Genomic DNA, 27,067 nt, shown 5'->3' with positions numbered 1-27,067 from the left:
CTTGTCAATTTTCTTTTTCCTTGTTAGAATTTAATTTTGTGGTCAAAGCTGAATATTGCTGGTTCAACTAAATTCATTGTTTTTCACTCAAATTATGTAAACATAAAAGAAATTTTAAATACATCACTTGGTTCTGAACCACTAACTCCTTTTTCATGTTTGATAATGAGTACGAATATAGTATATGATTACCTACTTTGAAATTTCTCAGTCCTTTCTGTTAATATATAATAATTTGTTTGAGCTAAAGATAAGCATAACCACTAATAATTGTAGTCAATGATAATTTGATATAAATTTAGCATATTTGAACTAGTGTTGTTACTTGATTTAACGTAGAGATAAAACAAAAGCAATGGCGCCACAGGTGAAAGCTGATGAATTGGTTCCACATCCAGTGAAGGACCAATTGCCAGGAGTTGATTATTGTGTTAACAGCAACCCTTCATGGCGTATGTGATTTGTGTTACACTTTACTTTCTTGATCTCAACTAGTTTAAGACTGAAAAGTTGTTGATTAGTTCATTGTACATACATGTTAATTTTCTTGCTTTTCATTTCATAGTTTAATTGGTTTTGCTTGCTTTCAATTCTCTCTGTTTCCATTTTCACTATTTGATTGCCTGAAGAGCATGTTGAAAACTAGATGTGTGTTGTTTGGATCCTTTAAGTGTGTTGGCGTTCCTTGAGTTCCGGTTACCTATTCAAATTTCTGTGAAGTGACAGAAAGAATAACTAGTAAGTAAATGAGACAGATTTGAATTGAACAGAATGGATTATATAGCCTGTGGCAGATTCAACCATGAGCTTGTGGTTTGGCAGGACTAGTGATTCCAGGTCGATCCCTGTATATGTCTGCAAATAAATAAGAATAAATTGATTTAGATGTACATTTCAAAATTCACTCTCTTAAGAACCCGCAGTGTCTAAATTATGGATCTACTTCTGCGTATAGGATTGTTATGTGTTTTAATCATCAAAGGGATCAGATGTTTTGATTTGATCACTTTCATACTCGTGTTACCTAATAAAGCCTCGAGTTTTTCTTTGTTTAAATGCCTAAATGTACGTTCAAATCCTAAGTGTAAAGCCAATACAAAAGATTCTGTGTTGTCCTCTTCGTGTGATCGGAAGACATAATACAAGCTGTTGACTGTCCACTTCTCTAAATAATATACAGCGGAGGCCATTATTCTGGGTTTTCAGCACTACATAGTTATGCTGGGAACTACGGTCATTATCCCGACCATCATTGTTCCTCAAATGGGTGGTGGCAATGTAAGTATTTACTTTATCAGTAATTTTGAAGAGCAATTTGGGTTTACAAGTTCGGGCACATGGAGTACTAGTGTACTTACAATAGTAGTTTCAAAATTATGTCTTTCAGGAGGAGAAAGCTCAAGTAATTCAAACTTTGCTCTTTGTTGCTGGGCTGAATACTCTTTTGCAGTCTTTGTTTGGAACCCGGCTTCCTGTGGTGATAGGTGGATCATTCACATTCATTATTCCAGCTACTTTTGTTGCATCATCCAGTAGATACAATACATATCTTGACCCTCGCGAGGTTGGCATATTCCATCTTGTTGCATCAGTTTCCTGTTTTTATGTTTGACTTTGATTCCGGCTTTATTTTCATCATGTTCTTCAGAGGTTTATACATTCGATGAGAGGAATGCAGGGAGCTCTGATGATTGCATCCATACTTCCCATATTAATTGGCTTTCTCGGACTCTGGAGAATTGTCATAAGGTGTGCGTTTTGCAGGATTTATCCTTCATTTCCATCCTATTCGTGTTTGTTTCATTAAGAAAAAAAGAAGTCTTACTGCAGTTGTTTAACAATGTAGGGTCCTATCTCCTCTCTCTGCAGCTCCACCAGTGTTTCTTGTAGGCCTTGGTCTATATACGCAAGGTTTTCCGCTTGTAAGACTTTTGATTATTGATTGCTATCTTTTAGATAGGCCGTTGATGCCTTTCAAAGAATGTAATTAGTTATATATATCAATAGTACACCGTGTGAAAGCTTGCCATATTCCTTGATTTCACTAGTATAGAAATTGCCATATATAGCTTTTAAATGATTTCAGAAACTATTTCCTAACTCTGTTAACTTAGATTAAGTTTCTTAGGATCAATTAAGAAAAAACCAATACATTGGTAAATTCAACGAATGCTTTTCTAAATGAGCTACATGTAGAAGGCCTCTAGTCATTTTGTAACATATTTTATTTCCACGAAGTAGTATCTATATGTTTTCCCTTTTTCGTCATTGGATTTACAAACTTCTTATTCATTTCTGTTGATTCAGCTGGCAGAATGTGTTGAAATTGGTCTTCCAGGGTTAATAATACTATTATTGTTGTCTCAAGTAAGCCGTTTCTTTAATAAACAGTATCGAGTTTCCATACAGATGAATTTCTTCGAATGAATTCTTATAGTTATGTCAGTAGTCTAATATATGGGATATAAATGTTTGTGCAGTACATTCCTCACATGTGGAAATTAAAGCATCCCATCTTTGAACGATTTGCTGTCCTATTATCAGTTGCTATAGTGTGGGCATATGCAGCTCTTCTCACTGTGACAGGTGCATACAACAATAGACCTCCACAGACTCAATTTAGTTGCCGTGTGGATCGCTCTGGGCTCATTAGTGGAGCTTCATGGTATGCTACATTAAACTCGGGTTTTAGTTAACTCATATCCTTGTTCATTAATGGTATTTATAACGAACAAAATGATATCCTGAAGTGGTAGATATTTGAAGTACAAGATCATTGGTAACAATAGAAGCTTCTTTTCGAGGATTTTAGGTCAACTACAATTTGGTGTTGTATTTAACTTCTTTCCTCATTGAACTCTTCTCTATAGAATTCTAAGTGATTTTGTTCTGCTTTCACTGACTTGCGGAAATGCAGGATAAAGGTACCTTATCCATGGCAATGGGGTGCTCCCAAAGTCGATGCTGGAGATGTCTTTGTAATGATGGCTGCAGCTTTGGTTTCTCTTGTCGAGGTCTATATACAGTTCTAATAACTTGGTTCAGGTTTCTCTCTTGCTAGTAAAAACTATAATGAAAAATGTATGCTTTTTCCTTCGAGAAACAGTTTTTCCATGTATAAGATACATGAAGCTAACAGATTGTTTTTAAAGATGTCACTAGTCCTTGTTCGGCACTAAACTCTTAAGTCTTTCATGATACGAGACATCTTTGTGAAGAACATGCTTCCATAGATTTTCTATGAAGTATTCCTATTATTGTTATTTTGACAGTCTACTGGAGCATTTATAGCAGCTGCAAGATATGGAAGTGTAACACATACACCGGGTTCAGTAATTAGCCGTGGTGCTGGTTGGCTGGTTGGTGGATGATATTTACACTTCTCGTTGACTGACCTTTATTCAATTGCAAAATTTCTCTGCTTACATCAATTTGGTTTTCGTGACATCCAGGGATTAGGCCTTTTGCTGAGTGGTCTATGGGGAACTGCAAGCGGATTTACTGTCTCAGTGTAATACGTCTACCCCCACAGCATCTGATTTCAAAAATCATTTTTTCCTACGAAACGCTGAAAGTAGAACATTTACTTTGTGCTAAAGCTCATACTACTGTCCTAAAAGAGCTAAAGTTCGGTCAGGAAAGAGGATTACTAGTATTATGAAACTATTTTTTCCAGTCATTTTGTAGTCTCTATAATGTAAATCATCGGTGAGAGTTTCATGCGAGTAAAGTTAAATAGGTTGACTTCATTAACTAAATATTTTTCTCTTGTGATCTATGCAGTGAAAATGTAGGTCTTGTGGCAATGACTCGAGTTGGAAGTAGAAGAGTGATTCAAATGTCTGCAATATTTATGCTTTTCTTCTCCGTGTTAGGTAAGTAAGATAATCAAGTAATAAGTTCAGAGTCTGATCTATCGGTATTTTTGGTCACTTTATCCCTCGTCTTAAGGTATTCTGTTTGATGCTCAAATTCGTTAATAGAGGTATTATACGGCTTATACTGTAGATCGATCATTTGGTTTCAGAATTTCTTTTGAGACTAATGGTTGAAATTTTTTGTCCATTAACAGGAAAGTTTGGAGCTGTTCTTGCTTCCATACCTCTGCCAATTGTTGGAGCTTTGTACTCTATCATGTTTGCTTTCATGTGTATGTCATTCCTTTCAGCATTATAGTGTAAGCTATATATATATATATATATATATATATATATATATATAGTTCTTCAAGCAATTTCTGCGCGAATGCCTTCTTGATCCCTGTCTCGATCAGCATTGGAATGTTGAGCTTGTATAATCAACATCAAAAACTAAAATGTGCAATAAAAATGAGAATACACTTCCTTCATTCAAGGTGTATGATTATTTGTTCTGACGTTTGATCTTTTAATGCAGCTTCTGCTGGTCTTGGATTACTTCAATTTTGCAATCTCAACAGCTTCAGGACTAAGTTTATATTAGGTTTGTCCATCTACTTGGGTTTTTCTGTGCCACAATACTTCAATGGTTATGTCATAACCACTGGTGATGGTCCCGTTCGCTCTGGCTCTGCCTGGGTATGTGCCATATATGTCATATTCATTTTCAATTCAATGCAATAACTTTTACATGTTACCGAATTGAATGTCGATAATTTTTGTCCTTTAAACGAATTGCAGTTTAACAAAATAATGCAAGTAATCTTCACGTCCCCGGCCACAGTGGCAGGAATTGTAGCATTGTTCTTGGACTTAACTCTTGCTCGAGAACATGTCAACACCAAGAAAGACAGTGGAAGGCATTGGTGGGCAAAGTTCAAGCATTTTGACAACGATCCTAGAAGTGAAGAGTTCTATTCTCTCCCTTATGGCCTTTCCAAGTACTTCCCCTCAGTATAAATATATAGTACCACTTTTTCTTTTTTTCTTTTTGTTTAAGGAAAGAAATAATACATGTGAATTGAAGTGACGCCTTTGGAATATGAGTAGGGCTTCTAAACTTTTTCTGGTCTAGTACAGGACATGAGATGATATTTTATTAAATATTTATTTAAGTATATGTTGCGCCTTTTTGATGTACTAGTACTCGGAACGTGCATTGCACGTTTGACCCCTAATTGATATGAGAAAATTAATTTATATAGCTAAGTTCCAATCCAAGTCCTTTCATATGTAAGTTTGACATAAAAATATAACTCTGAACAAAATATAAAATGAAAATCTTGTGTTAGATATTGGAGATTTGATATTTTAAATACTTCATGAAAAATAATATTTTTATTATATTAGAAGAATTAATATATTTTAATCTACTAAACACAAGTTTTAATAATCAAAAAGGAAATTGTCTATAAGAAAAAGATAGTATAAAGAAAAATATAATTACAAAATGTTTGGGCGGTGTATCATCAAATTTATAGAAAAAATTACAATTTCAAACGAAAAAAGAAGTAAATAAAGACATAACATTCATAATAAAAGATATCACATTAAAATACAAAAATATTTTCATACTAATTGAATTACATTTTGTTAGAAGCCGACTTACGATATACAAAACATATCATATGTATAATAAACTATAATAATAATAATAATAATAAAATAATAAAGACAAACAGAAAAGAAAGCATGAATACATTAAGAATAAAGATACACTATATTGTTTGAAATATATATATATATATATATATATATATATATATATATATATATATATATATATGAATTCTAAAACAATATTATTGAACGTAACATTTAGTCATTTTTTTTACAATACATTATTTTTTTTAACTTATTTTTACTTTTGCCCTTAGTTTGTACCTCTTGATAACAATTAAGAACATGATTTTTTTAACATTTGAGATTACATATAAAAGGAAAAAGTACAAATATGTTGTTTTAAAAAGATAAATGATTATCAAACAATGAAGAAGACATAATTATTATTCTATGGGATAACATGTTTACCATCAAAATAATTAATAAAAAATACAAAATGTGATTAGCTTTACTATATATATCCTAAAGATAGAAGAAAGGATGAATACAAAAATACAGTAATCAATTACAAAGTAATATTTAAAAGCTCAAAAAAATGGAGATATGAAAAATAAAAATTCACTTACAAATTCATATTGGAGTATGTTCATTTTGTAACTATCATAATTTACATATTTCCCGACAAAAAGAAATGAATATGCATGAAATTTTAAAGAATACGAATAAATAAAATAGTAAGAATTCTTATAATTACAAATTGATAATGAGAATTTTACAACTAATGTTGACTAACCTATTGTAGAATGCAAGATGATCACAAAGAGAGAATAAAAATAATGTGGAGTGAGTGTGTTTGATAGACTCTTCATTACCCCCACTTATCTTAAAAATTTAAACTAAAAGGTTATTAGACTCTTCATTATTCATATTTAATTGGTACATGAACATATGTTGCATTAAGATCTTGTTTGATGCATGAATTTAAATATAATTATTACTTAATATTTAATTAATTAAGTAGATATTAATATAAATTTATTTTAGGGATAAGATGAGGACAAAATGGTAATTCAACTTTGAAATTAGGAGCTTCCCACTTATAATAATATATTATAATAATATATGATACTTCTTCATCTAATAAATAACTACCAAGTTTGAAACTTACTTTGAATTCACTCTATATGTGTTTAAGGAATAAGATCCCTAACCATGGACTTTGCTTACCATTATTGGACATGCATCACAATTGTCAATTTTTTGTGTAGTTTGACTTTGGCGAATCAATGACTAGCTTAATTAAGTGTGGCAAGTTTCTCAATGAGACACATATTTGGATGATTATTATTATTATCATTTTTGTAACATGTGTTCTTGGCACTTTTAATAGAGTCCAGACTATATATACATTTCTCTCTCTACAACTATAGGTAGAATAGTCTCTTAAAAGATATTTTCAATGCTATATTTTGTTTTTAGAGATATTTAGATACCAATTTGATTTAAGTAATCGCACGAAAGAAGGAAAAAATGGATTTTTCCTAAAGTCATATAACTTCTCGAAGAAAAGTAAAGGGTTTTTCGTACTGTTTTGTAAGACTCTACTAGACATGTCCACATGTGATGAAATCGTTGAACCTAAGACTCTGATACCAAGTTTGTCACGACCTAAAACGAGTCATAAGAGGTACCCTCTAACCTGTTGGTGGGCGAAGCAATGAAATCACAGGCCAACTTATATTAATTGTTCAACGTACAAAATACTAACCATAATGCGGAAGCTGAAATCTTGTCAATGATAAGAAATGCAAAACCACTAAAGTCTATTAAATATCTTTTTCGAAATCTGAAAGTCATCACATTAAGGACATCCAATAAACCTCAAATACTAAGTCTAAGAATATCAAATAAAGACACGTAAATATATAAAGTATTTTGTGTCCGAAAATTAAGAACATTATGCCACGACTGAGAGAATCCAACTCGAGTAGGATGAATAGTTCACCCTAAAACCTGATATATTAGAGCCGAGGGCGAGCCGAAGTTGCGGCCAACTCAAAGTAGCTAATATAATATGAAACTTAATGCAAGTGTAGTTTCATAGTATTGTATTATCTGTATGCATGGAATCAAATTTTATCTTATAGATCGCACGTGCAGTTACTTGCAAATCAAAACACAGTTAATGATTTGAATATGAAACATTCATGGATCTAGTTCAATTGATTCAAGGGTACCTGTTTCGGTGTGTATACCCGAATGCACGAGTGTCGAGCATAATTATTATATTCGTTAATAACCTTCTGCAATTTATCGGTAATCATATGTAGAGAATTTTTGTAAATCATGTTGTAAATAAAACCTCGCATAAAGCAGATATTTGTTGTTTCAATGCGTTTTCATTGCTCCACTCTCCAAGACTCTTTCAGGACAATTATGGTAGGCTTTCCATTGTATTAATCATTTTATGGTAATCATTATTTCTGTAGTTTTCTAAGGGTCTATATCTTCTGTGTCTCGGTATTTGTCTAACTCTCCATTTTATAAGACTCATTCCCTCGCTCTGAGATTCATCAACCTCTTCATCAATTTCAAAAGTTCCAATAGTAAATATTCAGTGTTAGTTTTTCGTACTATTGTAATGACGAATTAAGATTTTCTCTATAACATTTTTTGACATTTAATTTTGTCGAATTTATAAGTAAATGAATACTTTAATTATTAGCAAAATTATAATGAAACATTGTGAGTCGCCATGAGTTGTAAACTTTTTTGTTATTGGCCTTGATTGCCAAACAACAATTAGCTTTCATAAATAAAGTTTGTTCGTTTTTGTTAAACTTTGTGTTAGGTTATTAGCATTTTAATATTAATATTTAACATGTTAAATTACTTTATTTTGGAGTTATAAGAATGACCATTGGTAGACATTTGAGTTTTAAACTACCAATTTAATCATGCTATTCATCTTTGACTTGGTAGCGCCATGTAATGCCATTACTTTTGGCTTTATTAGTTGAATTCATTGTGAGATAAAAACATTCCAATAAACATTGGAATAGATAACTTCTACATTATCCAATAGCATTGGTTGTCCATCACTTTATTTCATTCTTAATTCCTCCATTACTCTTTGTAACCTATGTAATTCCTATTATAACCTATGTAACTCCTATTGTAACCTACGTAACTCCTATTGTAACCTATGTAACTTCTATTGTAACCTATGAAAATCCTAAGATCATTATCTTCACTATTTACTACCTCCATTATCTTCCTATTCATTGCTAGGAAAACTTCTTGTAGTATAAATAGTGGTGGTTTTCATAACAGTGAAAAGTTAGTCTAAAAAAGAGTACTTATTAGTTGAAGGAAGGTGTTCTTATTTGTGGAGCTTTGAACTCAACTCTTTTCCAGAATTGTTGAGTTATACTTTGTGAAGGCTGTTGTATCCTGGAGGGGACTAGTCAAAGAGAACTACTGCTGGACCGGTGAAAACATTTGCTGCAATGGACTTGAATCTCCTTAAAGAGAGGAGATATCTGCGCCTCAGCCTGAAGAGATTAATTTCTTCATTTTATTTTCAATTGTAATATTGCAATTTTTATTATCTTGCAAGTTTTTTCACTAACAATTTTAAGGAGATTCAAAGATGGCTACAGTTGGAAAAACTGCGGATGTCAAGATGGGAGATCTTAACAAACCATTTCGGTTCAATGGTAACCATTTCAAGAGATGGAAGTGTAAAGTACTTTTCTACTTAAGTCTTCTCAATGTTTCTTATGTATTAACCGAGAAGAATCCAAATAAAGAAGCCATCACCACTATGAATGATGATAATTATTTCTCATCTAGAGAAAGTGAAAAAGTACGATGGTGATTCTTATAAGTGTCGGTATTATCTTCTTAATTGTCTATCTGATAATTTTTATGATTATTATGATAAAACTTGCTCTAGTGCAAAGAAAATTTGGAAGACATTACAAAGTAAGTATGATACCGAAGAGGCTGGAGCGAAAAAATATGCAGCTAGTAGATTTTTTCGTTTCCAAATGGTGGACAACAAATCAGTGGTAAATCAAGCTCAAGACTTCATCATGATTGTTGGAGAGCTTAGGTCCGAAGAGGTTAAGATTGGAGATAACCTTCTTGTTTGTGGCATAGTGGATAAACTTTCACCTTTCTTAGAAGGAATTTCAAAAAACTATGCGCCACAAACAAAAGGAAACTTCTCTTGAAACCTTGATGATGAAAATCCGCATGGAAGAAGAAGCAAGGGGCCAAGATGCACTTTTACAAACAGAAGAGAACAACATCACATCGAAGGTAAATTTAATTACTTCGAATAATGCTACTCCTGAAACTCACAAAAATACTTCTTTAAAGCCTAAGAAGAAAAAATTCAAGAAAAACAATGGTAGACCTTCCAAGAAAAATAATGGTGAAAATCACCAAGCACAAAATCAACAAGTTCAAGATAAGGGACCATGCTTTGTTTGTGGCAAGAGTGGATATATTGCTCGATTTTGCAGATTCCGGAAACATGGTCCTAACCCTCAGGCAAACGTTACCGAAGAACCTTTTGTGGCGGTGATTACCGACATAAACATGGTTGAGAATGTTGATGGATGGTGGGCTGATTCTGGTGCAAATCGTCATGTCTGTTATGACAAAGACTGGTTTAAAAAATATACTCATTTTGAGGAGCCCAAAACCATCATGCTTGGTGATGCTCAAACTACTCAAGTGCTTGGAAAGGGAGATGTTGAATTGTGATTTACTTCTGGAAGGATATTAATATTGAAAGATGTACTTTATACTCCTTCTATCAGAAAAAAATTGATGTTTTGTTTTCTTCTTAATAAAGCAGGCTTTAAACAGACTATTGAATCTGATCAATATGTAATAGTGAAGAAAGATATTTTTGCGGGGAAGGGGTATGCATGTGATGGAATAAGTTAAATGTTGAAATGAATAAAACTTCTATTTCTGTTTATATGTTTTTTTCTACTAATTTTTGGCATGCTCGTTTGTGTCATATTAATGATCGTTATGTTGGAATCATGAGTAGTTTAGGATTAATCCCAATGGTTAAAAATAATTTTGAAAAGTGTGAGGCTTGTAGTAAATCCAAGATCACTAAAAGGCCTCATTTTCAAGTTGAAAGAAAAAACAATTTGTTAGAATTAGTTCATATTGATATTTGTGAACTTGGTGGCATTCTAACTCGTGGAGGTAATAGATATTTTATCACTTTCATTGATGATTTTTCTAAGTTTACATATGTTTACTTGATGAAAAATAAAAGTGATGCTTTTGAAAATTTCAAAACTTATCTCAATGAGGTTGGAAATCAGTTTGGAAGAAAAATAAAAAGAATTAGAAGTGATAGAAGCCGTGAATATAAATCTAATGAGTTTAATTCTTTTGTTAGATCATTCGGAATAATCCATGAAACTACTCCTCCTTACTCTCCTTCGTCTAATGGATTAGCATAAAGGAAGAATAGAACTTTGGTGATTGACTAATGCCATACTAATTGAGTCACATGCAACTTTTAAATTTTTGGGGTGAAGCTACCTTAACTGCTTGTTATGTGTTGAATCGTGTGCCTCATAAAAAGTCTAAATTGACGCTTTTTGAATTGTGAAAAGGTTACAAGTCAAGTTTGGGATATCTAAGGGTTTGGGGTTGTCTAGCCTTTGTGAGGCTAATGGATCCCAAGATTACAAAGTTGGGTAAGAAAGTTGCTACTTGTGCTTTTCTTGGTTATGCTTCAAATAGTACAGCCTATAGATTTTTTAATCTTGAAGATAATAGTGTAATAGAATCTGGTGATGCTATTTTTCATGAAAATAAATTTCCTTTTGATACTAAAAATAGTGGGGGTCAAAGGATTGAACTAAATATTTTGTCACTACCTAGTTCTTCTACTTCAACTTTGAAAAATAAAGAAATTGGTGATTTTGAGTTAAGAAGAAGTAAAAGAGCTAGAGTAGAAAAAGATTTTGGTCCTGATTTTTATGTGTTTAATGTTGAAAATGACCCTCTAACTTTGAAAGAAGCATTATCTTCACATGATTCTATTTTTTGAAAAGAGGTTGTAAATGATGAAATGAAATCTCTAATTTCTAATAAAACTTGGAAGTTAGTTGATTTACCACCGGGTTGTATAACAATTGGTTGCAAATGGGTCTTAAGGAAAAAGTTAAAATCGGATGGTTCTATTGATAAATACAAGGCTAGGCTAGTTGCAAAAGGTTTCAAACAACTAGAAGACCTAGAATTTTTTGATACTTTTTTTCCGGTAACAAGAATTACATCCATTAGACTTTTAGTTGCTATGGATGCAATTTTTTATTTGCAAATTTATCAAATGGATGTAAAAAAAATTTCTAAATGGAGAGCTAAATGAAAAAATTTATATGGACCAACCCGAGTGTTTTATTAAAGCAGGCCAAGAAAGCAAAGTATGTAAACTTACTAAATCCCTATATGACTTGAAACAGGCACCAAAGCAATGACATGAAAGTTTGATTCCCGCATAATTGAAAATGGTTTTAAAACAAATGAGTGTGATAAGTGCATATATAATAAGTTTTGAAATAATTCACATGTGATCATTTGCCTATATGTTGATGATTTGTTGATCTTTGACTCTAACATGAATGTTATTGATGAAGCTAAAAATGTTCTTAGAAGCCATTTTGATATGAAAGATCTTGGTGAGACAAATTTTATTCTTGGAATAAAAATAACAAGAACATGTGAAAGGATTTTCCTTGACCAGTCACATTATGATGAGAAAATTTTGAAAAATATAACTTTTATGATTGCAAGCATGTTGCTACTCCTTTTGATTCAAGTCTTCACTTATTTCATGTTGAAAGTGAAAATTATGTAATAAATCAAAAGGAATTTGCTTGTATAATCAGAAGTTTGAGATATGTGACTAATTGCACTAGGCCTGGTATTGCATATGCAGTAGGAGTACCTGACAGGTTTACAAACAAGCCAGGTAATGAACATTGGCATGCTATAACAAGAGTTATGAGATATTTAATTGGAACGAAAAAATTGTGGTTTGTTCTATAAAAAATATCCTGCTGTACTTGAAGGCTTTTGTGATGCGGATTGAAACACTTTGTCAGGTGATTCATGTTCTACAACTGGTTATGTCTTTACTTTAGATGGTGGTGCTGTTTGTTGGAGATCAAAAAAGCAAACTATAATTGCTAACTCTACCATGGAGGTTGAACTAATTGATTTAGCTTCAGCTAGTGAGGAAGTGAACTGGTTAAGAGATTTATTGTTTCAAATTCCTTATTTTGAAAAATCAATTCCTCCTATTTTAATTCATTGTGATAGCACCGCGGCAATTGATAGAGTTCAAAATCTTTATTACAACGGTAAATCCAGACCTATAAGGAGGGAACACAGTAATGTAAGATCGTATTTGACAAATGGTACCATTAATGTTTATTATGTCAAATCTTGTGATAATCTTGCATATCCTCTTACGAAGGCCTTAACAAGAGAAAAGGTCTGGAGCACATCGAGGGGGATGAGATTGAAACCTACAAATCCTTGAGTCATATATGAGGAAACCCAACCTGGGGACTAGAGATCCTACAACCAGGTTCAAAGGGAAAAACTAATCATATGATGACTTGTTGTGAAAAATGCACTTTTTTTCCCTCCCTATGATGTGAGTGCATTGTTTCCTGTAGTTTGTGAAGGTTGAGTTGATAAAACTCTTAATGAATATCTGTAGCCCGTATGGGTGGAGTGTCAATATTACAGGAGCACTCTCGACAAATTTCACCTATGTGATGTGTGGAAGTAGGTCGTTTCCTATGAGAATGGCCATAACGTGCTGGCTTTTAAAGCTCATGTCAACACCTTGATTATTATGTGTGAGCAGTGAAATTTTATTTTCCTTAAACAGTCATAGTTCAAGTCTGAGACCACTACGACTCTAGAGTAAAAGTTAATGTTTCACTAAGTGGAGGTTCAATGCAGAGCACACCTTCATTATGCATAGTAGTCTTCCTTCAACTGATATACCCTCTTATCTAAATATTAAAATGAGTGGGGGATTGTTAGGTTATTAGCATTTTAATATTAATATTTAACATATTAAATTGCTTATTTTAAAGTTATAAGAATGATCATTGGTATGCATTTGAGTTTTAAACTACCAATTCAATCATGCTATTCATTTTTGACTTGGTAGCCATGTAATGTCATTACTTTTGGCTTTGTTGGTTGAATTCATTGTGAGATAAAGACATTCCAATAAAGATTGGAATGGATCACTTCTACATCATCCAATAGCATTGGTTGTCCATCACTTTATTTCATTCTTAATTCCTCCATTACTCTTTGTATCCTATGTAACTCCTATTGTAACCTATGTAACCTATGAAAATCCTAAGACCATTATCTTCACTATTTACTACCTCCATTATCTTCCTATACATTGCTAGGAAGACTTCTTGTAGTATAAATAGTGGTGGTCTTCATTTGATTTGGGACACACACAAAATACAAGAGAAAACAAAGAGTGAAAGAGTTAGTCTAAAAAAGAGTTCTTATTAGTTGAAGGAAGGTTTTTTATTTGTGGAGCTTTGAACTCAACTCTTGTCCAGAGTTGTTGAGTTATACTTTGTGAAGGCTGTTGTATCCTGGAGGGGGCAAGTCAAAGAGAACTACTGCTGGACCGGTGAAAACATTTGCTGCAGTGGGCATGAATCTCGTTAAAGAGAGCGAGATATATGCGCCTCAGCCTGAAGAGATTAATTTTTTCATTTTATTTTCAATTGTAATATTGCAATTTTTTTTATCTTGTAAGTTTTTTCACTAACACTTTGTTTATAACTTATATATGCAATTTTTTTTTAAATTTATAACCAAATATAATTTTAATGGACTTATAAAATAGAAACATGCATAACCCTCACCTTTACAATAAACAATAGATGAAAATAGTTGATTTATGATGTGTGTTCATTTTTCTCAATAACTTTGTATAAATTTACCATCAATTTCTTACTATAATGAATGTAATATGTCAATGAATGATAAGATTACTATTGTTGGAGACACATATTGAAATTAAAAAATGGCGTTGAGGCTAACCAAAAAGTACAGAAAGGTATTTGAGACTTTTCAGGGGACAAGAACATGCACATTTTCTTTGTTGACCTAACTGAATAAGATCAACATTAATTATTTGATTTCTTTCTTTTGATGGTAATAGATGAACACTGAAGTTTTCAATTAATAAAGAAGTTTGAAAGTTGAAAGGAATCAAATTAATTATATATGTATGTATGTATGTATATTAGTTTCTAGACACGTACAATACGCGTACATCCTATCTAAACTGACATAAAATGTTTTAAATAACTAAAATATAGAAAATCATCTTACAATTAAATTACAATTATATCATTCATTTTTACAAGAAAAGTTCAAATATTTGAGATCTACTTTTTGATATCAACATGTAAGGTAACAAATTGAACTATGATAGCATAGTATCTCTTGCCAAGCTAAAAAAGAGATGAAAATACTTCTCATTAGAAATGTTATAATTATGAAGGAAACCTAATAGATGCATATTATTATCTAACATACGAATCATCTGCAAGACAAAATTCAGAGAAAAAGATAGAAAAATGAATAGACAATAATTATTAATAATGTTAAAATATAAATGAAGGTTGAAATTAATTTTCAATATTAATTTTTTTCATTATAACAAACATCTAATGCTACTAAATTAAATATTCTGTAAATGATTAGCTTTGAATATAGAAACATGAGTGACAACTTGAATGTCAAAATGTATGAAAAGTAAAAAATTGAATTTACATTTCTCAAAATAAGATAAAAGAAAAAATACAAATATAAATGAAGAAATCATATCATGACTTCTTCAATGAATGTAATAATTTAATATTAATATGATTATAAGTTACATTTTATACCTCAAATTATTTGTTGTTTTTATCTTACACCTTCCTTAAAAAATATTAATTAACAAAAGTATATTAAAAAATATAATACGCTACACTCTTGCATACCCTCTAAAAATTAACTCAACATATATAAATAACAAAATGTAATATGGTACAATATGTAATCATAAAAAAAAATTTCGTTGCAAAAGTATATTAGTAGTGTCATGATCTAATGCATGACCCTTTATTTTACATTCAAAATAAGAGAAACTATATAATAAAATATAAAATAAAACATATCTAATTATTTTATGTACAATGATGTGTCCTTCATGGCAAGAGTAGGCTGTGTCATTATCTTATGCACGATCCTTTTTTGTATGATGATGTCTCCTTTGAGAAGATGAAGTCATTCGCCTTTGTTCTTCTACCAAAGAAGTGAAGGAATGCTTTGTTCAATCTTAAATAAGTTTGAATGACCGCCTCTTAGTATTCACATAAACCAATCTATTAAAAATTTTCTTGAAATACTTTATCCCCAAATACTTCACATGCTTGTATGTCTCTTGATGTTATTCACTCTAATATCATGACATTTATAGATAGGAAATGTTGGAATAAGTCAATTATATAAGGTAACTTGTAAAGTCGGGAGTTAGATAAGTACAAACAATGATATAGATTCATCGAAATATTAATAATTTTTTTGAAATAACGTGAATCCTTTTTATACATAAATCATATTGAATTGTTTGATAGTTTTAAAATAACCTTTGATATTCTTAGAAAAGCTCTGTAATTAATTTATTGGTCATTGAAACATTTTGGTTTTGTAATAATTTAATTTTATAAATATAAATTATTAGATGAATATTGTTAAATGTTAATCAATTAAAATATGAAGTGGTCATTAATTTTTGAGGGACATTTAATTACTATCTAATATTAAAAATTTAGAAATTTATAATATATTAATTTAGTGTAGGGGTAATATGATAATTTCAACTTTGAAGTTTGGATCTTCCCACTTATAGTATGCGCCAACACAAATCATGATTCCCTTTTTATTTATTTATTTTTAAAATTAGTCTTTCCCTTTCATGAAAAAATGTGACATTTATGAAAAGTTGCGACTTAACAAAGAATTACAACTTTTATGATAGGTTGTGACCTTTCCGATAATTCATAATAAACATTCGTTCAGAATACCCGCTATTGTCTATAAATAGAGTGACTTCCTCTCATTTTAAAAGAACGAAAATTCTGAAGTTGTTCTTCTTTTGTACAATTAAATATTCGTGTATTTTGTTTCTGTTGATGACTCACTGACATCATTGCTTATGTTAAAGATGTTAGAATATTTTTTTACAGTCATTAATTTATGCTTATGTTATTAAGGATAAATGATAAGATGTTATAATTTTCATTTTCCTTCATATTATTAATGTTTGTTACTACATAATCCCATACGTATAAGACAATATATTGTTTTAATTATAATGACGGATAGATTTCAAGTATTATTTTATAAATTTAATGATATTTGCACAAATAATTTTACTAGTACACTGTAAAAACATACCTAATGTCGTCATTCATCGTATACTCCCTATATTAGGCGTTTTTCTTGATAGATATATAGGTAGTTGCTGTACTAAAAGGTGAACAAATTTAACAGCTCCAAGTGTTCTCTAGCAGTGATAGGCAGTAGTTGTATTTGTAACTGAACAGACATTGGGAATACAAGAAGCTCAAGAAGACTTCAAGTAACGTCACATATGCCCTTTTATTTTACAAATCTTTGATATCTAATAATTTTATGTATTTTTTAGTTGTTGATGACAGTGTACACTTATTTGCTTATAGATGGCTAAGCTTAACTTAACGATACCTATTTTGAGACTTTTATATCTACTAGATTGAAAATATCGAGAAACACTTGTAACAAACATGCATATCTGATTTTTACATGTGTAACGCACGAGCCCAGAGAACTAGTATGGAAAAAGTAGGAGGTAAGGAATTTGCTCTACATTAAAAAAACAGAATAAATTCGATAAGTACTTCCTTTCTCCAACTTCGCATAGTAAAATGTACAAAGGAATATAAATAGCGTCAACCTCGAATCATATATATTTTAACATGTGATTTTCCATGTCAAGATTACATGACAGACATGCTTAATGTTGGTGTTGCTATATAAGTTGTCAAAGAAGCAACTTAATTATGTCGATCCAGAAAAACAAATGAGTAAGTACATTAATGTCTTGCGGTGGTGAAACTAAAGAGGGTCACCGGAAAACCACCTATCAACCATTGACAAGCATTGTTCCGGTTTGTATTCAGCAGCTGTATGACCCGCATCCTAAATAAATTAATTCAAAGGAGTTAAGATTAAGATACAATGATGGTTTAGAGTTGTTGCAATAGGGAACTTTCCTTACCTTAACAGTTGCATATGTCAGCTCATAATCATTTTGTAAATACTTCATTTTGTACCTACATAAACAAAGTATTAGAAAAGTTAACAACTATTGATACATGTTAAGGATTCGGGTGAGTAAAAAAAGCATTAAGAGCAAGGAGCTAACCCTGCAACTTGAACGTCAACTAACCAAGGCTCCCAATCATCTACAATTGGCAGTTTCAAAGTGTCTATCCATTCTTCCGTGGTCAAATGAGGAACAATCATGTCATGGTCACCGCTATCAAAGTAAAAAAAATGTCAAAAAGTCTCGACAGGATATATTATGGTCACTTAGAAGAATGGCGTAACATGAAGAAGTACAGCTATCTTGGAGTAATACCTATAAATTAGTGCTTGACAGGATTTGCTGGTGAGATGGCGATGATCATCAACGGCACTTGGGACATCATACACATATGACTCGGTTCTCTCCTTACCTCTATAATGCATGCTTTCATTGCATCTCACCCACTCCAATATTGTTCCCTGGGTTTTTTACATGACCATATCATTCAAAGGTTTCTATTTCTCGGCTGTGGAGGGGTCTAGCATTGGAAGTGAACAGTAGGAATAAAAACTGTATTTGCATACCTCACGAACGTTTAGTGCTTTCTGGACAGCTTTATTGTTTGCCCAAACATATGAGTATATGTAATTTTTTTCCTGGTTTTTGGGTTTAAAAAGTTAACTCATCAAATTCTTGTATAATATACCAACAGAATTAACATAATACATGATGCTAAGAAGGCCTTGTTGAGTGGGAGAAACAGAGACTTACTCGACACCATGGTCCTGCAATTGGAAATACTGACTGGCCATTTGTAGGAATTTCTTGGAGAATGCTCATAAAAGATTCAACGTCACACCAAGGTTCTAAAATATGTGTCCATTGTATGTTCTTGAGACACTAATCACGTACAATGACAGACTATTTAAGCATTATTGAACTTTGAAGATATCTTAATATTTTATAAGTGCAGAACTTGATACCTTACCCTGTCTACTTTCTGAAGATCATTTAGACATAATGTGTTATTTGGATCAACGTCAATGTAGTTCCCATTGCAATTTGCTTTAGTGGACTACACGGTAACATAAGGAAGATCAATTGAAGAGTCATAATGAATTGTAAGTAATTTCTAGTTCAACGACTCTTTAATGTTGTTAATTAGAAAATAGTTTCCCCAATATAGAGTACAGAACATAAGCTATTAGATACCTGATAGATCTTATCTGAAATAAGTCCCATACGATTAGCATATCTGACTCTACCATTAAAGTCGATGAATCTATCTGTTTGAGCATTGCCTAGTATATATCCCTACATTTGATAAAAAACCTCAGGTTTGACAGCAGAACTTAAAATGAGAACAGAAAGAAGAGTTGAGCAACTGAATAAATTGTAGTTCATACTTTGATATTTAGTTGAGGTTTGTCACCAACTTCAATACCTTGAGAGAAAGAAAAAGGTCATCAAAAGATAACAGGACTTATTTTGAACTCAGGTAGTACAATACCATCGTATATTTTGTGAGTAAGCGGTGGAACAAAAAAGCCTGAGTAGGAACCACCAGTAACATATAATGGATTCTTGAGATACTCGGGATGCTCCATAAGCCACTACAGCACCACAATTTCAGTCTCATGAATTTGCTTATGAATGTTTCACAGGTTAGATACTTATGTTATCCTTAAGCATGAGTATAAAGTTCTGACCGACATTGAGAATGTGAGATAAATAAATGTTAAAATTCCCTCACCTTTCTAAGGAAGTCATAAGTAAGAGTTACGGAGAGGGTATCACTACAGTTGTAAGCTTCTGAAGTGTTTGCATATGAATAGCCGGTGCCAGCAGGTTGATCTATAAATATTATGTTGGCCACCTAGAAATGAAAACCAGATTACGGCTTATATAGACGAGCAACAATGAAAATATAAGCACATTGCAAAAGAATAAGCTTACAAACCTTGGTCCAAGAATATGAGTTCAACTCCAATTTTGGGAAATTTCCACTAGAATTTGCATAATCAAAGGTTAAAGGACCTGAAAGAAGCATCAACGTCATTTCTACAGCTTATTAAATTTTGAGACACAATAATCCAAGCATGAAGATCATGAGAACAATCTTATTTTTTCCTCTTACACTAACAAATACATTAATGAATAACTTTATCTCTTAAGACTCGGAGACTCTTAACCTAAAATTGATCCTTTAGCCATCGTCCTTATTGCTTTCACCTTATGCACATATATTGATACACATTTAACATTATTTATGATTCCTTTATCCAATCTTGACTAGTTTTCAATATTTATTTGTCACAAATTTTTGACAACTTTTCTATAATGGTTTGATTTCCATACCCGAACTTCAAAGTTAAAATCCTTCCGAATTATGTCTTTGGTAGTTACTGAGTGAAATCGTTATAATGGTTCGTCATGTTAGCCAACCAAGAGTTTTTAAAATGAATGGAAAATCTTGGGTGTAGGATATCAGGAGAATACAACGAAATCAATTAAGCAGCTGAAAAGGAAGAACCATTTGTCGTAATCAATCAACAAATCATCACAGCAGTACAAAAGGAAAGACGATAAATCTAGAGGAAATCAAGCAATCTGGAATGAAGACACAAAAAAGAATAGACATAAGGAAAAAAAGGGATTAAATTGATATACCCATCTCATAAAAAAATGTCGATAGAGCAGAACAACCAGGACCTCCGGTGAGCCAAATCATGAGAGGATCATTCTCTGGATCTCTCTCAGATTGTATGAAGAAATAAAACAGCTGCACTTGTTCATCTTCTCCAACACCAATGTAACTGATTCATCAACATAACAGTTTAGTATCTATCATGACAAAATTAATACAATCTACTTACCCTGTTTCGAGTGTAAATGAAAGTTTTCCATCAAATCCAGGTAGAGTCTCAACGATGAAGTGTGACGAGACGACATGAGATACAAGTAGCAGCAGTACTGAAAACACAATGAGTCGCACCATTGAAAATGAGTTTAATGGAATTGAGAAAATAAAGCTTCTGAATAGAGAAGAGGGGGCACTAATATATAGCGGCTTAACTTCACGTGTCCGGTGCCTTCACACCAAATATATTCTTTTGAGTTTTGACCATTTTCATCAAATTTCTATTTATAGACGGATTAAATATGTTATATATTTAAAACATATTTTAGATGTGAACAAACAAATACTTGAACTTGTATAAAGTTAAATAAATAGATACACGAGTTCTACGTGTCACAATACACGTAGGACACCACGTAGGAAACAAATTTCCATGTACAATGCCATGTAAGAAGTTTGTGTTTATTTGTTCAATTTTATACAAGTTTAAGTGTTTAATTATGCACACTCAAAGTTTGAGGGCATAATTGTGAAATGAGATCAAGTCAAAGATCATATTTATGTATTATATTTAACTTAATCACTAAGATTTGACTAATAGAAAAAGGCATAATACATATATTGGACCCTAAAGTTGACTTCATATTATAACTTTGATCTCAAACTTTCATGATGCACAAATAGACACTTTAACTATCCAACTTTTAAATAAATAAACATATGAGTCTTACATAACAAAATACACCTTGAACAAAAAATTACATATAGGACATGTGTGTCTATTTGTTCAACTTTATACAAGTTTAAGTGTCTATTTGTGCAAATCCATAGTTGAAGAACATAAATGTGTTTTAAAGTCAAGTTAAAAGACACATTTATGTATTATGCCTAAAAAAACACTAATTATGTTTCAATTAATTAATTATTTCCTGTATAAATAAAGCTTTGTTTTAATTTTATAGATCTTAGGAACTAGTGGTTATCTCTAATCGATGTCCATGTAATGTTACATCTGGTGAACATCCCATGTTAGATATAACTTGTATTTGGAATGATTCTTTATCTTATTTCTTCGTAGTTGTGAAACTTTTGCTAATCACGTTGATCAAAACAAACACCTAATATGTATACATCAGCAGAGCAATCCCCAGCCGCTCAAAAACCTACAGACAGTGAGTTTGATCTTTGTAATACGATATTCTTTTTTAATATGAATATATATTCTTCAAGGGGTGCGGTCCAAGAACAAACAATGGAAAAAAAAAAATATATCATGCTTTCATGGTATCAATGTCACGTCCCGAGTCTACACCCTAAGCGGGACTGACACTCGAGAACCATTGTTGGCCCTAAGCAAATTCTTAGTCTGGCTAGACTCTCAACAAAAGACTTTAAGCATTAATAAGAGAAATCAAATGCAACTTTACTCAACTGTGTCAAAATAAACTTAGAATGTTTTAGAAATAAACATTTAACTAGAAAAAATGGCAACACAAGTCTCAACATATATAAATGGAATGAAAATGAAAAGATTATTGAACTATAATCATCTGTCTATGAAGCCCCTCTAATACTATGAGGGATGTCGGAAAAAGACCCAGATCAACCTAACAACTGAAATGATAAAGCAATAAAAAAGGGATCCTCCAAAGAGCAAGAAAGCTCACCAAATGACTCTAAGATATAATGCTTGACTAGATCAGCAAAGCGCTAGATACTGATCCTGATCCTGATTGCCTCTATCTGCATAAAAAATGATGCAGACCAAATGACGCAAGTATATTGAATATATTAGCATGTGAGGGAAAATCTAAACAATATGTATGCTTGAACTGGAATTTGAAAGAAACACTTACCTCAACTTTATTCAACTCATGGATACTCAACTCAATGTAGAAATAAAACAACTATAATGATGCAATTTATATAAAACATTCAAAGTAGTAGATAACATCTCGAAGTATTGAAATATACAATAATATCTTAGTTGGATATAAGAATACAAAAATAAACTCTATTTGAGATATTCTCTAACCGACAACCATAACTATGAGCTATGTAATAGTACAAAATCTCACCCACGCTGCTAGAATTATCCTATAACTTGTCAAGATATAAAACTCCTCAATTAAGTGGATTCGCTAAGCTATGTTTAAAATCATTGAGGAATCATCAAAAAAGTATGCTCCTTTCTACCCACGTTGGCTACATCATTTATGGAGACTTGAATTATTATGAACTAGTCTCCATATCGATGCTCAATACTACTCCCAAAATATACTTACCTCATATGTTTAAATTGATAACTCTTTCTCTGTGGTTTGAGATTATTACTCAAAAATCAATCTCTTAAAAGAGATGAAACTCAAAGATACTTAACATTTATTCTTTGAAAATACTTAGTTCCCATATATAATTTTTAAGACAATGAACTTACTCTTACTCTTATTCAACTAAATACTCAAGTCTTAAAACAAGTTTAAAAGAAATGTAAAAAACTTTTGAAATGACTCGAAGAATTATCAATACTTGATTCTTAACTCTAACTTAAATTTGAATAATGAATTCAAGATTGTGATTTGTGATATGAAGTATATTGTGATGATTAACAGTATTTTTTTAGATAGTTAATCATGACGTCCTTTGATCATGAACTTAACGGACGTCCATGAAAAAGTTCAGCAAAAAAATTTGGAATTTCATATCACTAAAAATTGATACGCTACTGCACACGAAAATCGGCAAAATGAGGATTGACCTTCTTTGGGACTCGTTTGAACTTGAAAATGAGCTCGTTTGCCCTTTAGGATCAACTTACTTCATTACTAAATCTTAACGAACATCTCTATATCCCAAATATTCATAGACTATTGCCCCCGAAAATTAGAAAAGTAGAGGTATACTTCTTTAGGGCTCGTTTGAACTTGAAAATAGGTCTGTTTGCTCAACGGGACAAACTGACTCCATTTCTAAGGTCTTAACGGATATCCATACAAAAATTTAGTAATTTTATTTTTTGGAATTTTGGATCACCCAAATATTCATGGACCATAGGACATGAAAATCGACAAAATAGGGGTTTACCTGCTTTAGGGCTCTTTTTAAATGGAAAATGGGTCTGTTTGCCCGCCAGAACCAACATGCTCCATTACTAAAGTCTTAATGGACATCGACAAAATATTTCAGCTAGAAAATCACGAATTCTAGATCACCAAAAATGCATCAATTATAGCACATGAAAATTGACACAATGGGGATTTACCTTCTTTGGGGATCGTTTGAACTTTAAATGGGCGCGTTTGCCCATAAAAAATAACTGTCTCCATTATTAAGGTCTTAATGAATGTCCACAAAAAAGTTGACATAAGATATGGAAATTCGGATCACTAAAAAACCATGGACTATAGTATACAAAAATCGCAAAATGGAGGTTTACCTACGTTGGAGCAATTTAATTTGAAAATGGACCCATTTGCCTGTTGAGAAAAACTGATTCCATTTCTAAGGTCTTAACGGATGTCCATGAAAAATCTAAGCAAAAGTATCTAGAATTTTAGATCATCAAAAGTCAATGGACTATATAGCACACGAATATTAAAAAAATGAGGGTTTACCTGCTTTTAGGCTCTTTCCAACTTGAAAATGGGCCGGTTTGCCCACCAAGACCAACATGCTCTATTACTAAGATCTTAAAAGACGTCAATGAAAAATTTCCGCTAAAAATATATGCATTTTTGGATGACTAAAAATATAGGGACTATAACACATAAAAATCTGCAAACTAAGGTTCTACCTTCTCTGGGCTCATTTAAATTTGAAAATGGGTCTCTTTTCCTATCGGGACCAACTGACTCCATTACTAAGGTCTTAATGTAAGTCTCTGTAATATCTCGCAATTTGAAAAAACTAGAAAGAAGCCAAGAAACTTGAAATAATAAATTTTGGAAATAATGAAAAAAATCTGGAAATCTATTTAAGTTAGGAAAAGTGAGTTTTCATCAACCTCAAACGAAAATGCCTCATAGATCAATATGAGTTTGGATTACTTCCAGATATGATTTGAATGCTCTTGGACTAATGTTTCCAACACCGCTGAGTTTGTTCGAGTTCGAGTTTGTATAAGTAAGTTATGCTCTTTGGAACTTTAGCTGTTGGATTAAGGAAGTCTAAATCCGGATTTTTGAAGGGTAATTTAGTCTTTTCCTTACCTAATTATTCTAATTCATTTTTAGGAGTTTAATTGGGGTAAAGTCTCATATTAGTTAGTTTTAGAAAAGTGGATTTTACGGTAGGGCATAGAGAAATGAGAAGAATGTTCAAGATTCGTTAAAGATTCATCGAGATTAGTTTGTGGATTTCATCGGGGGTGATCCCTATATGATATGTGATATCGCATACAGTTGGATTATTTCACCCACGCACCAATCATGATTCAATTTTAGAGAAGTTATTAGATTTGAATGTAAATCCTTGTGTTCTTGAAATTTCGTTTGAATTCTGGTGGGTTGTGTTGATTGGAGTTTCTTGAGATTAATTCACATTTTTATTTGTGTTTTCGAGTAAGAACCTGATGTTATTTGATGGTATGAATGATTCTAAGTGTCTGGGGAAAGAACCGATGGATTTTAGAGGTTTTAGAGTTAAAAAAACATAGAAGAAATTTCGTCGGATGATTCAAAGTAGTGGTGGCGCGTCACAGAGATGGTCCCCAAATTTGGGAAAAATCATTTCGCTTTGAAAAGCGATCACGCACCATTCTTCCTAAAAAGTTGTTTTCAAAATTATAATTTTAATGCTTCTCCGCTTCGCAGATCCACCCTCAGACATTGAAATTTTGGACCTCATGTTGAACTATATAATATCATTCCTAAACACCATGAGATCCTTCCAATCACAAATCACAATCTTTGAATCCATAATTCAATTCAAGTGCCAGTTAAGAGTCAAGTCAAGACAAGTTATGATCAAAGTCAAGAGAAGTTCTTAGAGTTCTCCAAAAGTCTTTTCCAAATGTTTTAACTTTGTTTTAAGACTTTAAGTTCAAGTTGAGTAAAGAGTAAAGCTTGAAGTTTATTTCTTCAGAAGTATATAGGGACTATGTATTCCCAAAGAGATCTAAAATAATTTTCACATTTAAAAAAGAATGGATGTTGATATTTCCAAAGAGCCCGCGAGCTAGTCTTTTAGAAAAGAGTAATCGTTCTAAATGAAGCAAGAAGGGAAACATTGACTTCTAAGGTAGCCTTTGAATTACGTTTTTGAGCACTTATATTAAACCACAAAAGGAAGTATATATTTAAACGTAAGATCTAATATTATATTATTTTTGAGAGTAGTATTGTGCACTTATATAGGGGAGAGTTCAGACAACTCACAGCCCCCCATAAACCATGTAGCCTCCATGGGTAGAAAAGGGTCATACTTTTTAGATGATTCCTTTAGTGCTTTTTAGCATCGACTAGTGGATCTTCTTTGTAGTTCAGGTTCTATACTCATGGAAAGGTATATGATGACCCTGACAGAGAGAGGCAAAATGATGTATCATCACGATCTCTCTTACATGACCATTGTCGGTTTGAGAAACTCGCACAATAATATTTTTATTCTTACATACAAAGTTTGTTGTATTTTTACATACATTTCAGACTTATATGTATCTTTGCATATATACAGAGTTGACATCATATTTTAAAACAGTTTTTCTCTGTATTGCACTTGTTTTAAAAACTTCTTTATATTGAAATGAGTTTAATTATGTTGAGTTGAGTTGATCCAGGTATGTTCTTGAGATAACTTTCAAGCTTATGTTGTATTTAGAGTTCCAACTCACATGCTCATACATTCAATGTACTGATGCCAATTGACATGCATCATCTTATGATGCAGACGCAAGTAAGTAGGATCGACATCCAGTGGATCACTGATCCAGTGAACACTCCCGAGTCAGTTGGTGAGCCTCCTTGCATCCCAGAGGACTCCTTTTATTATTCTCAATTATTTTATTAGTTCATTAGGATGTCTTGGTGTTTGTCCCAACATCCATCTTAGTTTTAAAGTATTCATAGATAGACAGTCAGATGCTAGTTCTTTAGTCTTTTCATTATCATTATCTTATGTTAAGAATTGGGTTTGCCTTAATGGCCAAGTTGAATATTCCAGTTTATTACATTGACTTCTCTTTGTTGAAATAAATCTCCCACTGAGTAAGTAAGCTAGGACAAGGGTTTGCTTGGGGTCATCCATGGTTCTCAAGTGTCAGTTCAACCCAGGGTATAGGCTTTAGGC

The 27,067-nt window shown here is 32.1% G+C and overlaps 2 protein-coding genes across 2 annotated transcripts; one reads left to right on the top strand and one right to left on the bottom strand.

The window, feature by feature from the left end:
* Positions 1-22: 22 nt before the first annotated feature.
* LOC101260279 (nucleobase-ascorbate transporter 4-like) lies at positions 23-5,126 on the top strand. The gene is made up of 14 exons (XM_004248729.5): positions 23-452; positions 1,181-1,278; positions 1,388-1,564; positions 1,649-1,749; positions 1,847-1,922; positions 2,308-2,367; positions 2,481-2,665; positions 2,918-3,014; positions 3,273-3,359; positions 3,453-3,511; positions 3,784-3,875; positions 4,073-4,150; positions 4,396-4,556; positions 4,659-5,126. Exons 1-14 carry the CDS (start codon positions 356-358, stop codon positions 4,875-4,877), a joined length of 1,587 nt encoding a protein of 528 aa, XP_004248777.1. The 5' UTR covers positions 23-355; the 3' UTR covers positions 4,878-5,126.
* Positions 5,127-17,554: 12,428 nt separating this feature from the next.
* On the bottom strand, positions 17,555-21,009 carry LOC101260582 (serine carboxypeptidase-like 18). The gene is made up of 14 exons (XM_004248730.5): positions 20,799-21,009; positions 20,593-20,738; positions 19,883-19,959; positions 19,676-19,798; positions 19,433-19,535; positions 19,329-19,366; positions 19,135-19,236; positions 18,911-18,997; positions 18,694-18,822; positions 18,507-18,578; positions 18,256-18,401; positions 18,040-18,153; positions 17,893-17,947; positions 17,555-17,813 (listed from the first exon to the last, which is right to left on the bottom strand). Exons 1-14 carry the CDS (start codon positions 20,918-20,920, stop codon positions 17,730-17,732), a joined length of 1,398 nt encoding a protein of 465 aa, XP_004248778.1. The 5' UTR covers positions 20,921-21,009; the 3' UTR covers positions 17,555-17,729.
* Between the last annotated feature and the right edge of the window lie 6,058 nt (positions 21,010-27,067).

Source organism: Solanum lycopersicum, chromosome 10 (assembly GCF_036512215.1).
Source record: "Solanum lycopersicum chromosome 10, SLM_r2.1".
Taxonomy (NCBI): domain Eukaryota; kingdom Viridiplantae; phylum Streptophyta; class Magnoliopsida; order Solanales; family Solanaceae; genus Solanum; species Solanum lycopersicum.
Note: the sequence above shows the minus strand (reverse complement) of the source record. Positions and strands in the feature narration are given on the sequence as shown.

Bases quoted from the DNA above. Each gene is read 5' to 3' on its own strand.
- LOC101260279 (XM_004248729.5), top strand. From the start codon at position 356: ATGGCGCCACAGGTGAAAGCTGATGAATTGGTTCCACATCCAGTGAAG. The intron at 1,565-1,648 runs GTTGGCATATTC...CATGTTCTTCAG, and splicing joins CATATCTTGACCCTCGCGAG to AGGTTTATACATTCGATGAG. The intron at 1,750-1,846 runs GTGTGCGTTTTG...TTAACAATGTAG, and splicing joins CTCTGGAGAATTGTCATAAG to GGTCCTATCTCCTCTCTCTG.
- LOC101260582 (XM_004248730.5), bottom strand. From the start codon at position 20,920: ATGGTGCGACTCATTGTGTTTTCAGTACTGCTGCTACTTGTATCTCAT. The intron at 19,799-19,882 runs GTTTGTAAGCTT...TTTCATTTCTAG, and splicing joins ACTCATATTCTTGGACCAAG to GTGGCCAACATAATATTTAT. The intron at 18,823-18,910 runs GTAAGGTATCAA...GTACGTGATTAG, and splicing joins ATCTTCAGAAAGTAGACAGG to TGTCTCAAGAACATACAATG.